Raw genomic sequence first — 15,237 nt, 5'->3', positions numbered from 1 at the left:
ACTACTTTTGTTTTTTCTGTGTGCCCTCATTAATTAAGTTAATTTGTTCGCCGTATCTTTTCCCGTTACATCTGAGTAGCACAAAAATACCAACACCTGAAATGAATCCTGCTTTGCATCTCAAGGTAGTCCCTTCCAGGAAATGGCCTGTGTGGTAAGTTGTCAGTTTGTCACAGTCACCGGACAGGGCTGGCATCTGAAGTGGAGCACGCGCAGGTGAGCGTGTGGTGCTGGGGAGACGGCCCCATCCCTCTGCGCAGACAAGGAAGGATTCGCTAGAAGACACGCAGACACCTGGTGCTGTCACTCCCTGCCAGCCCACAAACCAGAGCAGCCCACGGTCGAGGGGGAGTCGATCCCATCAGACATCATACCACAGTCTTAGGGGTTCTATCTGCCTCTCCTTCCATCTCTGCCTTAGGTCTGGAATTCTGAGATGTGCTTTTAGACACAGTGCTGTTCTCTTGAGAGTTATTATGATTTGATTCTTTCACAGTACAATTTTTTGTATCTTAGGCCCTGGACCAAACGCTGTCAATAAGTGATACTGCGTCCATGGCGGGTTTGTTAGAGATCGTTGTGATTCTTTGGAGAAGCATTCACAGGAGTATGGAGAATAACAAAGAGGCCAGAGTGTACACCGTTAGCAAGTTCGCCTCTATGCTGCCAGAGTACATGAAAGCGTTTAAGGTAAGACGGGCCACCCTGCTAAGGCAGGCGCGCCAGGTCACGTTTGTGCAGGACCAGCCTCTGGACCTGCTCCTCCTCTGCAGAGGCGGGGACTGAGCCACCGCCCACCCCGCAGGACGCTCGGCCTCTCGCCCTTCACGGGGTGAGGCCACGTGTCCTCCAGCCTCCATCCCTTCACCCAGAGACTTGTCTGGGGAGCACTGGTTTTCTATCTCTAATGGCCTGACACTATTTTAGAATCTGGTCTGATTTGCTGGGAATTGAGAAAGAGGAGTTTGTGAACATCAAGATGTAGTAGCATCTTGGTTTTGGGGGCAATTTTAGGCATTTGACAGCATCCGGCAAGCACATGTTTCTGAAGTATCTGAGTTGTGTCTGTGTTATTGAGACAGACAGAACTGTGTGCATAACTTCTGTTTGGAGGAAGGAAACCTCCTCATTCCTTGACTTTCTATTTCTGAGTAAAGGCCATATTTCAAAACCAATGGAAATAAAACTGCTATGTAGAAATGTAAATTTATTCCTAGTTGTGAAGAAAGCGTGGCTTAAATATAAAAAGGTCATAGGTCTTATGAATCACCCTTATCTTGGTAAAGTTTACTTTTGGTTCTTCTACAACTGCTTATGTGACCTTGGACTTCTTAGCTTTTCTGAGCCGTATTTCTGTGACTGTTATGTCTCCGAGCTCCATCCTGCCTCTGAAATGCAAATGTGACCTGTCTGTGAAGGTAAATAATCAAGGCTGCCCAAGTCACTAGGACATTTAAAAGCTCAGATAATCACATGGGGTTGAGAATTAGAAGATAAACATAGAGGCCATAGGATACCAGACGAGATGACAGGTGAACAGTGTGGCCTGGGTGTGTCCAGGAAAAGGGAGGTGGTGAATTAAGTCTTTAATCCTGAATTATTCCGGCCAGAGAGCTTCTCTGCCCTCAGTACCTCCCAGAACCTTGTGGTTGGCCCATAAGTGGGTAAGGCATCTGTAAGCCACACATGGAGTGGAATCAGGAGTAGCTGCCAGCCGACTGTTGTAACATCAAGAAAACATTTTCTTTATTGGGAGTTGGGGGTGAGGGTGGGTTCACTCTGACTGAATGCGGATTAATTACAGGCCAGATGGTGACATTGCACCTGTTTCTGTTTCATGTATATGTCCAGGAAAATTGTTTCTTTTCCTTTTAGGGCCCATCTTCCTTCATCCTCTCATCCAACCAAGGGTGTTTCTTATTAAGTGATCTTGATGGAGTCTGGTCTGTCTGCTCTGTTACTGTGATAATACTAGTGGTGGTGATGTAGCTGCAGCGGGGCATCCTCACTTGGTTCCTGCCAAAGCCCCGCCCTCAGAGACCAGCCCTTCTCCGTGTGTGGTACCAGCTGGTTGGGGTGTGGCATCTCATGGGACTTGGGTTTGGCCAGGTAGCTCCATTGCACTGCACTGTCTTCCTAAGGTGTTCTGTTCTGATTATTTTACTTAGGAACTTTTCTGACTAGTTTCATTCCCTTGAGTTTTATACTCAGGACACACTGAGTATATAGAGTTGGGTTTTTTTTTCCTTTCATCGGTATTGTTTTTCAAATACCAGTCAGTGCCTTGACAGCAAGGACTTTTGTCTCTTCTGGTTACTGCTGTATTCCAAGGATCTCCTGGTACACAGTAGGTGCTTAATAAATATTTGCTCAAATAATTCATCACAGAAAGTAGTAAAGTGTCCTATAAAAGTTTGAGAAGACTTATCAAACCTAATGCTTCCCAAGGGGTTAAGTCCTCCTGTTGTGTGTTGAGAGCATCACTCTAATTCCTACCAAGCAGCTTTGAAAATGGGTTCCTGGGAGTCATGGGGCCCTCAGGATCCCATTGTTTACATTCCCTGTTGCTGTGTGTCTTTTCATGCTTTCAGGATGATCGCTGCAAGACCCCTCTGTCTGTGCTGGCCTCCCTGATGCCGGCCTCGGCTGTGCCCACCTTCAGGTGCCCGCCCTCTCCGTGCACTCCTGGTCTCACTTGGTGACGCCTGCGTGACCTTCAAGCCCCCAGTGCTGTGCTCCCTGCCCCTGGCCTCCTCCCCTGTGGCAGGGAGAGCAGGGGATGTGGCTTCCAGGGTTCCGGGACTGCTGAGGGACACAGGAAGCCACCACGGGAAACTGAGAGTCTGGCGTTGTTCAAGTGCCAGATGGTGAGACCTGAGCCATCCCGCCGTCCACCACGGAGCCTTGGCCACACGTGACTCTGAGTGCTTAGAATGTGGAGTCTGGGTTGGGGCAAGCTGTGTGTGCATCCTGGTGTGATGCAGACTCGGGGACCTGGTATGAAAGAGGGATGTAACATGTTTCATCAGTAGTTTTCTACAGTGGCCATGTCTTAAAGGATGTTGGGGGTAGGCTGGGCTAAGTAAGATACATTATTGAAATTAATCTTGCCTTTTTAGACGTGGCTACTAGGACCTTTATAATGACACACGTGGCCTGCTTTTGTGGCTCACATTGTGTTCTTTATTGGGCAGCGTTGCGCTAGGGTGTTGGTTATTAACTCAGTAAAAATTACTTATTTTTATTCATATTTATAAAAAAAAAAGTTTTGATGCTAAACAAAAAGTATTGTCCCCAGATTACGGATCTTTACTCTAGAGTCTGACAGAGGCAACACAGAAACAAAAGGCCAGGGTTTGTAAGTGCCTGGTGTGTCCTCGGTGCCTCACATCTAGGGGCCCCTGAAGCTGCTTTCAGAGTCAGCATTTTGTACTGGACCTTGTCCTGCGTAGTAATTGTGGGAAAACAGTGTATTTTTCCTGCGGTGGAGAACGTCTGAGAGTTCCCATGATAAGAAGGGCTTATGTACCCTCAGTTTTTAGCTTCTTCATTTTCCCCGCCTTTTAGAAAAGTGAGAAATTGCTATTGAGATATTAGATATGATTTTATATATGTGGCATTTTCAGCTGTGGTGTGATTTCCACACTAAGAAACCAAGAGGAAGGAACAGCCGACAAGAGCTACTGTATTCTGTTAGACTGTCTCTGCTCCTGGGGGCAAGTGGGACACATCCTGGAGCTCGTTTGTGACTCGCTGCCGGAAGAGCAGCCTCAGAGCAAGGTACACTTGTGTCATTTTTAAAGTTTGCTGAAGGAGGGTAGCTGTATGCTAGAACTCACGTGCTTTCCTGCTATGTGCCTCACTCACTGTGGGCTTTCAGGGTAACTCTGCGTCTAAGCGGAAGGTGCGGGTCCAGGACCCGTGCCCAGTCAAACCCGGGCTGGCGCTGGTCTACGTTGAGTACTTGCTGACCCACCCGAAGAATCGCGAGTGCCTGCTTTCCGCGCCCCAGAAGAAACTGAACCGTCTTTTGAAAGCCCTTGAAACATCCAAGGTAACTTTGTAGAGCAGCTGCAGGTGCCGTGGAAGTTGAGCGGTAGGGTAAGGTCTAAGTTTTCCACGTTTATAGTGTAAAATTTTCACCTGGGGGCGGGATGGGACTGGGTGAACAATTCCAGGCCCTGGTCTTTCTAGCAAGTCGTGTTCAGAGCCCAGTGTCCTGTTGAGGCCAACTCTGAGGGTGAGCCGGTCTGTCGGAACAGGCCCGACAGCAGGAAGACGGCCCGCCACCCCAGGTCCCCTTGCTCTGGCCCTGCTCATCGACGAGGGAATTCCAGCCCCCTGAGTCCTGGGCAGGCTTTTCTAGGGCCCTTTGGAGAGCGAGTCCCGTGAATTTCCAGTCTTCTCTCCCCGTCCTGGCTCTTCGGCCGTCTCCTCCAGGCCAGCCCTCGGAAGCAGCCTGTTACTGACACTGCTGCCAGAGGCTCCCACCTATCAGCACCAGACATCGGATGTCGGCGGGTTGGAGGTGGGCAGCGGGGGCTGCAGGGGGCAAGGGCTGGACGAGCTTGATCCTGAGGGCTCCTTGAGCAGCACCTATGAAAAGGTGTCTTCTTGTCCCTTTACGGGAGGCTTGGAGGAGGGAGGACACTCGCCCTGCTGCTCTGGCAGCCCTCTCCTGGCGCAGCTATGTCCTCACTTCATGCGCTGCCTGCTGAGCCGGAACCTAGCCTGCAGATGTCCTGTTTCACAGGTGGATCTGGAATCGATTTTGCAGTCGCCAGGTGGGAGCTCTCACCACCTGAGTGAAGGCACTGCCCTGCGAGCCTTCAGCCTCCACTGTCGGTTGAGTATCCATCTTCAGCACGAGGTGCGTCCACCAGCTTGGGTCAGGACACGGGGCGAATTGGCCCAGCGGCTATGTGACTAACCTGTCTTCTGTTGTTGTTGGACAGTCCTGCTCAGAAGGCAAAGTTTACCTGTCCACTTTGGAAGACACTGGGTTTTGGTTAGAAAGCAAAGTTCTATCTTTTATCCAAGATCAAGAAGAAGAATATCTGAAGCTTCACAGGGTCGTTTATCAACAGATTATCCAGGTTAGAAGTCTTTAGACACAGAGACCCGTCTCCAAATTGTGATGTGCTTCCAGGTTTTATTTTCTAATTTAAAGCTGTAACTTTAGTCAGTACTGCTGCTCTTCTTAAACACTTACAGTGGCATCTGAATATCTAGAGTTTATCTTTTTTTTTTTGTATGTTTATTTATTTATTTCTTAGTAGTCATCCATTTTATACACATAGTGTATACATGTCAATCCCAATCTCCCAATTCATCCCACCACCACCACCCCGCCGCTTTCCCCCCTTGGTGTCCATATACGTTTGTTCTCTGCATCTGTGTCTCAATTTCTGCCCTGCAAACCAGTTCATCTGTACCATTTTTCTAGGTTCCACATTTACGCGTTAATATATGATATTTGTTTTTCTGACTTGCTTCGCTCTGTATGACAGTCTCTAGATCCATCCACATCTCTACAAATGACCCAATTTCATTCCTTTATATGGCTGAGTAATATTCCATTGTATATATGGACCACATCTTCTTTATCCATTCATCTGTCGATGGGCATTTAGGTTGCTTCCATGACCTGGCTATTGTAAATAGTGCTGCAATGAACATTGGGGTGCATGTGTCTTTCTGAATTATGGTTTTCTCTGGGTATATGCCCAGTAGTGGGATTGCTGGGTCATATGGTAGTTCTATTTTTAGTTTTTTTAAGGAACCTCCATACTGTTCTCCATAGCGGCTGTATCAATTTACATTCCCACCAACAGTGCAGGAGGGTTCCCTTTTCTCCACACCCTCTCCAGCATTTGTTGTTTGTAGATTTTCTGATGATGCCCATTCTAACTGGTGTGAGGTGATACCTCATTGTAGTTTTGATTTGCATTTCTCTAATAATTAGTGATGTTGAGCAGCTTTTCATGTGCCTCTTGGCCATCTGTATGTCTTCTTTGGAGAAATGTCTGTTTGGGTCTTCTGCCCATTTTTGGATTGGGTTGTTTGTTTTTTTAATATTCCGCTGCATGAGCTGTTTTTATATTTTGGAGATTAATCCTTTGTCCGACGATTCATTTGCAAATATTTTCTCCCATTCTGAGGGTTGTCTTTTCGTCTTGTTTATGGTTTCCTTTGCTGTGCAAAAGCTGTTAAGTTTCATTAGGTCCCATTTGTTTATTTTTGTTTTTATTTCCATTACTGTAGGAGGTGGGTCAAAAAAGATCTTGCTGTGATTAATGTCAAAGAGTGTTCTTCCTATGTTTTCCTCTAAGAGTTTTATAGTGCCCCATCTTATATTTAGGTCTTGAATCCATTTTGAGTTTATTTTTGTGTATGGTGTTAGGGAGTGTTCTAATTTCATTCTTTTACATGTAGCTCTCCAGTTTTCCCAGCACCACTTATTGAAGAGACTGTCTTTTCTCCATTGTATACCTTTGCATCCTTTGTCATAGATTAGTTGACCATGGATGCGTGGGTTTATCTCTGGGCTTTCTATCCTGTTCCATTGATCTATGTTTCTGTTTTTGTGCCAGTACCATACTGTCTTGATTACTGTAGCTTTGTAGTACAGTCTGAAGTCAGGGAATCTGATTCCTCCAGCTCCTTTTTTTTCCCTCAAGACTGCTTTGGCTCTTCGGGGTCTTTTGTGTCTCCATACAAATTTTAAGATTTTTTGTTCTAGTTCTGTAAAAAATGCCATTGGTAATTTGATAGGGATTGCATTGAATCTGTAGATTGCTTTGGGTAGTATAGCCATTTTCACAATATTGATTCTTCCAATCCAAGAACATGGTATATATCTCCATCTGTTGGTATCATCTTTAATTTCTCTCATCAGTGTCTTATAGTTTTCTGCATATAGGTCTTTTGTCTCCCTCGATAGGTTTATTCCTAGGTATTTTATTCTTTTTTTGCAATGGTAAATGGGAGTGTTTCCTTAATTTCTCCTTCAGATTTTTCATCATTAGTGTATAGGAATGCAAGAGATTTCTGTGCATTCATTTTGTATCCTGCAAATTTACCAAATTCATTGATTAGGTCTAGTAGTTTTCTGGTAGCATCTTTAGGATTTTCTGTGTATGGTATCATGTCATCTGCAAATAGTGACAGTTTTACCTCTTCTTTTCCAATTTGTATTCCTTTTATTTCTTTTTCTTCCCTGATTGCCGTGGCTAGGACTTCCAAAACTACGTTGAATAATAGTGGCGGGAGTAGACATCCTTGTCTTGTTCCTGATCTTAGAGGAAATGCTTTCAGTTTTTCACCATTGAGAATGATGTTTGCTGTGGGTTTGTTGTATATGGCTTTTATTATGTTGAGGTAGGTTCCCTCTATGCCCACTTTCTGGAGAGTTTTTATCATAAATGGGTGTTGAATTTTGTCAGAAGCTTTTTCTGTATTTATTGAGATATCATATGGTTTTTATTCTTCAGTTTGTTAATATACTGTATCACATTGATTGATTTGCGTATATTGTAGAATCCTTGCATCCCTGGGGTGAATCCCACTTGATCATGGTGTATGATCCTTTTAATGTGTTGTTGGATTCTCTTTGCTAGTATTTTGTTGAGGATTTTTACATCTACATTCATCAGTGATATTGGTCTGTAATTTTATTCTTTTGTAGTATCTTTGTCTGGTTTTGGTGTCAGGGTGATGGTGGCCTCATAGAATGAGTTTGGGAGTGTTCCTTCCTCTGCAGTTTTTTTGGAAGAGTTTGAGAAGGATGGGTGTTAGCTCTTCTCTAAATGTTTGAAAGAATTCACCTGTGAAGCTATCTGGTCCAGGACTTTTTGTTTGTTGGAAGATTTTTAATCACAGCTTCCATTTCATTACTTGTGATTGGTCTGTTCATATTTTCTGTTTCTTCCTGGTTCAGTCTTGGAAGGTGATACCTTTCTAAGAATTTGTCTGTTTCTTCTAGGTTGTCCATTTTATTGGCATAGAGTTGCTTGTAGTAGTCTCTTAGGATGCTTTGTATTTCTGCGGTGTCTGTTGTAATTTCTCCTTTTTCATTTCTAATTTTATTGATTTGAGTCCTCTCCCTCTTTTTCTTGATGAGTCTGGCTAATGGTTTATCAATTTTGTTTATCTTCTCAAAAACCAGGTTTTAGTTTTACTGATCTTCGCTTTGTTTTCTTTGTTTCTGTTTCATTTATTTCTGGCCTGATCTTTATGATTTCTTTCCTTCTGCTAACTTTGGGTTTTGTTTGTTCTTCTTTCTCTAGTTCCTTTAGGTGTAAGGTTAGATTGTTTATTTGAGATTTTTCTTGTTTCTTGAGGTAGGCTTGTATGGCTATAAACTTCCCTCTTAGAACTGCCTTTGCCGCATCCCATAGGTTTTGGATCGTCGTGTTTTCATTGTCATTTGTCTCTAGGTATCTTTTGATTTCCTCTTTGATTTCTTCAGTGATCTCTTGGTTATTTAGTAACGTATTGTTTAGCCTCCATGTGTCGGGTTTTTTTACGTTTTTTTCCCTGTAATTGATTTCTAATCTCATAGCATTGTGGTCAGAAAAGATACTTGGTAAGATTCCAATTTTCTTAAATTTACTGAGGCTTGATTTGTGACCCAAGATGTGATCTATCCTGGAGAATGTTCCGTGCATACTTGAGAAGAAAGTGTAATCTGCTGTTTTTGGATGGAATGTCTTATAAATATCAATTACATCTATCTGGTCTATTGTGTTATTTAAAGCTTGTGTTTCCTTATTTTCATTTTGGATGATCTGTCCATTGGTGTAAGTGAGGAGTTAAAGTCCCCCACTATTATTGTGTTACTGTCGATTTCCTCTTTTATAGCTGTTAGCAGTTGCCTTATGTATCGAGGTGCTCTTATGTTGGGTGCATATATATTTACAATTGTTATATCTTCTTCTTGGATTGTTCCCTTGATCATTATGTAGTGTCCTTCCTTGTCTCTTGTAACATTCTTTATTTTAAAGTCTATTTTATCTGATATGAGCATAGCTACTCCAGCTTTCTTTTGATTTCCATTTGCATGGAATATCTTTTTCCATCCCCTCACTTTCAGTCTGTATATGTGTCCCTAGGTCTGAGGTGGGTCTCTTGTAGACAGCATATATATGGGTCTTGCTTTTGTATCCATTCAGCAAGCCTGTGTCTTTTGGTTGGAGCATTTAATCCATTCACGTTTAGGGTAATTATCGATATGTATGTTCCTATGACCATTTTCTTAATTGTTTTGGGTTTGTTTTTGTAGGTCCTTTTCTTCTCTTGTGTTTCCCACTTAGAGAAGTTCCTTTAGCATTTGTTGTAGAGCTGGTTTGGTGGTGCTGAATTCTCTTAGTTTTTGCTTGTCTGTGAAGCTTTTGATTTCTCCATTGAATCTGAATGAAATCCTAGCTGGGTAGAGTAATCTTGGTTGTAGGTTCTTCCCTTTCATCACTTTAAGTATATCATGCCACTCCCTTCTGTCTTGTAGAGATTCTGCTGAGAAATCAGCTGTTAATCTTATGGGAGTTCCCTTGTATGTTATTTGTCATTTTTCCCTTGCTGCTTTTAGTAAGTTTTCTTTGATTTTTGCTAATTTGAGTACTATACGTCTCAGTGTGTTTCTCCTTGGGTTTATCCTGCATGGGACTCTCTCTGCTTCCTCGACTTGGGTGGCTATTTCCTTTCCCATGTTAGGGAAGTTTTCAACTATAATCTCTTCAAATATTTTCTCAGGTCCTTTCTCTCTCTTTTCTCCTTCTGGGACCCCTATAATGCAAATGTTGCGTTTAATGTTGTCCCAGAGGTCTCTTAGGCTGTCTTCATTTCTTTTCACTCTTTTTTCTTTATTCTGTTCCACAGCAGTGAATCCCACCATTCTGTCTTGCAGGTCACTTATCCGTTCTTCTGCCTCAGTTATTCTGCTATTGATTCCTTCTAGTTTAGTTTTCATTTCAGTTATTGTGTTGTTCATCTCTGTTTGTTTGTTCTTTTATTCTTCTAGATCTTTGTTAAATATTTCTTGCATCTTCTCGACCTTTGCCTCCATTCTTTTTCCGAGGTCCTGGATCATCTTCACTGTCATTATTCTGAATTCTTCTTCTGGAAGGTTGCTTATCTCCACTTCATTTAGTTATTTTTCTGGGTTTTTATCTTGTTCCTTCATCTGGTACATAGCCCTCTGCCTTTTCAACTTGTCTTTCTTTCTGTGAATGTGGCTTTTGTTCCACAGGCTGCAGGATTGTAGTTCTTCTTGCTTCTGTTGTCTGCCCTCTGGTGGATGAGGCTGTCTTAGAGTTTATCTTTTTGCAAAGCATAAACTGCATAATTTTAATGTAATTTGACACATTGCACATAACACGTGTTCAGTAATGTTTGTGGATAACATAAAATGTGTTTCTAGATTTCTTATGGAAAGAGAAATGAGAATTAATGTATTTTTATGGAAATTCCTTTTTAAGCATCTTTGTAGACATCTGCTGTATGAGACCCCTAGTGGTACCCTTAGATGTTAGGAGCTTGACCAGCTGGATGTCCCCTCTTGTCCCTTCTGTGGCTTTTGATGGGAAATCACATCATCAGGTCTACCTCTCTTACAGACTTACCTGACTGTATGCAAGGATGTCATTGTGGTCGGCCTTGGTGACTGTATGTTTCAGACACAGCTTTTACAGCGGAGCCTGGGAATCATGCAAACAGGTACTGCGTTTATTAAAGGACTAGCTTAGAGCAACTAGCAGTCAGAACCAGCCCCTCTCTCCCTCCCTCACTTCGCTGGTCAGGACTCTTGTTTTTAAGTGATAGATGTGTAGCACAAACTAGCTGACACCAAAAGAGGAATTAACAGGCTGAGGCAGCCAGGAAGTTCAGAGGTGTTTCTGGCCTCGGATGTGACCAGGTGCGGAGTCTCTGGCAAGGTCTTGGGCTCCTCCTCCCGTGGTTTGCGTGATTGCAGCTGCTTTGCCGTGTGGTCACCAGCACGGCCCCAGCCTGTCTGCTGCTCCTGTCTGGTGTCTGGTGTCTTTGTCATCGTCTGCGTGCAAGTCAGGAGCTGTTTAATGTCCCCCCCCCCCACCGCCCCCCGAGACCACTGGGAAGTTGCTGTCACCCCAAGGACAGGATCCCTGGTAACTCATACCATGGCGTCCACACAAGTTAAATGTGTTCAGTGAGCGAGTGAGAAGTTGGCCTCCTTCCAGGTGGGCTGGACTTGGATTATCTGGAGAATCGCATCCAGGGGGGCCGGGCCAGATCCTTGCAGCCCCGTCTCATTGTGGCGGGGGGAGTGTGGGTGGATCCAGGATGCCTCCTCTGCCTCGGGTCATGGGCTGGCTGAGAAGGGCACCGCTGGGCTGTGACCCCTGCCCGCCACCTCCCTGGGGCAGCCGAGTCAGCACAGAACACCCCGATGCTACAGTTGGTTCTTCCTGAGATCCCTAGAAGCTTGGAAATGCATAATTTGAATTTCTTTAAGCCTAAATATTTGCTATCAGAGATTGAAAGTATTATCATTTACCAAATTCAACATGAAGTTTGCAGTTAGCTCTCTGGGGTCTTTTGCTGTAGTCTTGAGTATCGTTGTGCAGACCCCGGGGAAGTCTTGGCCACAAACCCCACAGCTTCTTTCTTTCATGGTTCTGCCCCTGAGGTTGGCACTTGGCCTGCACGGGAGCTGGGGTGGCAGTCACTGTGCTCTGCTGTCTCGAGTGTGCGTGTCCTTAATCTGTAATACAAGCAAGATTTTACATCATTTGGTTACAATATCCACAAAGACTAAATATTAAATAGAACAAATGTTTTTTGTTTCAAAATCTAACTTTTTCCTTTGTTCAAGTCTTTATAACTCTCACTTTCTATTGTGAAAACAGTGTTTTAAACTTAAGCTTAATGATTGAAACATTAAAGATGATTTGCATTGTTAAACTCACTTTATCATTTAAGAACTATTTTCCCCTAAGGATTAAATCTATTTTTAGTATTTATAAAATTTTCCAAGGAGCTAATAAGAATTTTGGATCTCCAATGTAGCCCGTAAGCTACTGACCTTACCTTCGACCAAGCAATGATCTTTGTATTTATACATTCTAACAATCGGGATTTCCCAGGAGAGAATCAACTGTGTGCTCATTCTTTGTAGTCCTGTTACAAATGAGATTATACTTTGCAGTTTTGCTAGGTAAGCCCAGAGTCTGTTCTCTGGACTTGCTCTACTTGAAAGAGTCCTAATAGAACATTTAAACTTAAAACTCAGTCACATTTATATTATTAACATTTGAGCGTGGCGTTCTCCATGCTGAAATGCATATTCTGGAAGAGATGTCCTTGAATACAGCTGAGTTCCCACATATAACCCAGATGTAAACAGCTCAGTTCAAAAATGCAGGTGTTTCTGCTATAACACAACATGTGTGTTTTGAAAAACTGTGTGTTCTGCAAAATCAGGCACTGGAAGTGACGGGGCTTGTGAGAGAAGATGCCTGCGGTGGACTGTGGGCCGGTGCCGCGTGACAGCACCAGGAAATGATAATGCCCCCAAAAGTAATTAGCACGACTACAAGGAAGGTTGAATTCCTAATAAGTAAATATTACAGTAAATAATGGGCTTTGTGGTCAGTGCAAAGGTAAAGGGGGATTGATGGGGACCACAGCCCCCTGTGTAGAGCCGGGCAGGAGGGGCTTGCAGGACAGCACACCCCATCTGAGACAGAAAGGGGCCTGGGTCCACGTGACTCTCGGTGGCTGCTGCCCTGGGATGGGCTAGTGAGCGTCTCCTTGCGTACAGACTCATGGTGGCCTGAGATGCTGACCATCGGTGCTGGGCCGCGTGACCCCCAGCTTAGCCATCCCTGTGCACCAGTCACTCTAGAGAAGCAAGAACTTCCAAAGTGAGGGCCTTCTGTTTCCCATAGCTGCAAATCCTGACCAACCTTAGTAACTTATCATACTCTACTTAACCACTACCTATATATATTTGGTTATAACGCACATATGGCTTGAATGTAATGAAATAACTTTCAACTAAAACTTTCAACATTTCAGATTTTTGTCAGTAGTAAAGACACTAGTTAGTGTGAGGTTCTCCCACTGCACCAGGACCTTGAGGGTGGATGCAAGGGGACAGGCCCCCTTGTCCTCAGAGCCCCGTCACCCTCAGCGTGTTGGCCTCTGCTGAGCTGCTGCCTCACTGCCTGCTTCACTGAAATGACCGATGTGTGGAGAATGTATCTCTCTGCCTTCTTCTAGATAAAGAGATTTGTTTCTTGAAAGTTCCTGTTAAGTTTGCAAAGACTCTCCAAACTTTGTGTTGATTCTGGTAGTGCCATACACCTTTTGAGGGGCAAACTCAACTGGAACATGACCATTTCTTTTATTTACTTTAGTAGATAGATTTGGATTTGGGGTTAGTTTCTTACTTCTGTCTCAAGCAGAGCTTCTATGTCTATTAATCTCTTTCATAAATCAAGGAGCTTCCCTATTAGGGCCACATGATTCCTATGTAAGGTAGGAGAGGTCATAACGCTTTGTCCCCTAGATACTAATCTTTTAACGAGGAACATTATTTCTGTGCTTTTCTATGTGACAGGTTTTTAAAAAATATACGTGTATAGTTTATATAGTATATACTTTTAAATGTATATAAGGAAGAATCATGGTTCCGGCCCAGTCCACCAGGGATGCAGCCCTGCATACAGACCTGAAGGTTAGTCAGTGGTGGGCAGTGTGAGGTGCAGCATGGGTGCAGAGTGGGGCAGGGGCATGGGAGGGCGCGGCCACTGGCTCTGTTTGCAGCGCAGCTTACAGGCCAGTCTGGGTAGAAACAAAAAAGAAAATTGAAGGTTCTCAGCATGAATTGTAGAATTGAGTTCACACTCTGAAAACATTTTACCAAATTTTTACCAAATCATTGCCACACAGGAAAGGAGAGAAAGACACCAACAAACTACACAGTGTTGGGGATTTAACAGAGTTGGCCTCGGAGATTCTTAGGTCATAGTCTGAGAGCTCTAGGGCCTTTCCTCTCAGACCCGTCAGCGATGTCACCATCGTGTGAAAAAGTAAGACACATCCTCTACCCAGGTGTTCAGGGAACCACACTGTCCACACATGCAGTGCTTCTCAGTGCCTGAGCCAGGTGGGCTGTTACTGTTATTGAAGGCATCGGCTTTATATATTTAATAAAAGGAGCAAGTCGTAGGTATGTATGTCTGTTAGATTTTATATTAATCTGACCAACCTGGTATTGGCTCACCAGTAACAGTCTCTTTTAAGTTACCATAATATACATGTGTTAAGTGAAAAAAATATAATAATTTCAACTAAATTGTGTGATTAAATAACTGATTTTTTCAACTTTCTTTCCAGTGAAGGGATTCTTTTATGTTTCATTACTTCTTGGCATTCTGAAGGAGGTAACCAGAAGCTCCTTGACGCAGAAAGCAGATTCAGAGGAAGAGGTCTCAGCACTGTTCGATTTGGTGCAGAAGGTATTTCAGCAGATGTTGGAATGTATGGCGCGGAGCTTCAGGAAGCAACCAGAAGAAGGCTTGCAGGTACTGGAGCCTCCCCAGGGCGGGGCAGAGGGACTAGAGGGACAGCGCCCACCTGGTGGACCAGGGTGCGCGGAGCCAGGCCTGCTCACACGCTGGGGCTATCGGGTGGGGAGAGGTGCCACGCAGGCAGGAAGTGGCTGCCAGGTGCCACCTTCAGCTGGTGCTGCCAGCCCTCTCCCTGGGGTGGCACGCTCTGGGGCAGGAGGCGAGGGAGGCCAGGGGCCCACCTCCGGCCACCAGTCTGGGGACAGTGCTGACGTGTTCAGGTCAGTAGGCCAGCGACCCGAGAGCTCCTCTGCCCAGCAGGACAGAAGCAGAGAATGAATACAGTAGCCTGTGAGTGCCCAGCTCTTAGGAGTAAAGATTTAAAAAATGCTTAAATGGGGGGATGTTTATGAGCTATTGAAACTTTCAATTTTATCCTGTGTTTTTTAGCTGGTAGAGGTAATTGAAGGTTATTGGCCATATTTTCTGTAGCCTAGCTCATATCTGAGTTAATTTGAAATAGTCCTGTTTTTGATGAGTTGGTTCAAGTGTCTGTGATCTATTTACAGAATTTGTGCCAAAATATTTTTCTTTTCTCACCATTGTCTGTACAGCTTCGTTCAGAGCACGTGGCCTCATAGTGGGTGTCTTCCCTTAATGTCAGTGATGTTTCTTCATCTCTCCTTTC

At 44.1% G+C, this 15,237-nt stretch overlaps 1 protein-coding gene across 3 annotated transcripts in view; it reads left to right on the top strand.

The window, feature by feature from the left end:
* The window catches only part of NCAPG2 (non-SMC condensin II complex subunit G2), a 61,697-nt gene that overhangs the window by 34,023 nt on the left and 12,437 nt on the right, over positions 1 to 15,237 (top strand). For all 3 annotated transcript variants that reach the window (XM_029234267.1, XM_029234270.1, XM_029234268.1), the window contains 8 exons: positions 517 to 690; positions 2,592 to 2,662; positions 3,627 to 3,780; positions 3,881 to 4,054; positions 4,754 to 4,870; positions 4,956 to 5,096; positions 10,614 to 10,713; positions 14,377 to 14,564. In XM_029234267.1, coding sequence (XP_029090100.1) covers positions 517 to 690; positions 2,592 to 2,662; positions 3,627 to 3,780; positions 3,881 to 4,054; positions 4,754 to 4,870; positions 4,956 to 5,096; positions 10,614 to 10,713; positions 14,377 to 14,564 — 1,119 coding nt within the window. The remainder of the gene's footprint in view (positions 1 to 516; positions 691 to 2,591; positions 2,663 to 3,626; positions 3,781 to 3,880; positions 4,055 to 4,753; positions 4,871 to 4,955; positions 5,097 to 10,613; positions 10,714 to 14,376; positions 14,565 to 15,237) is intronic.

This window comes from Monodon monoceros, unplaced genomic scaffold (genome assembly GCF_005190385.1).
Source record: "Monodon monoceros isolate NGI ecotype Baffin Bay Population unplaced genomic scaffold, NGI_Narwhal_1 Super_Scaffold_2, whole genome shotgun sequence".
Classification (NCBI taxonomy): domain Eukaryota; kingdom Metazoa; phylum Chordata; class Mammalia; order Artiodactyla; family Monodontidae; genus Monodon; species Monodon monoceros.
The sequence above is the reverse complement of the archived record's forward strand: the minus strand, read 5'-3'. Positions and strand labels throughout refer to the sequence as shown.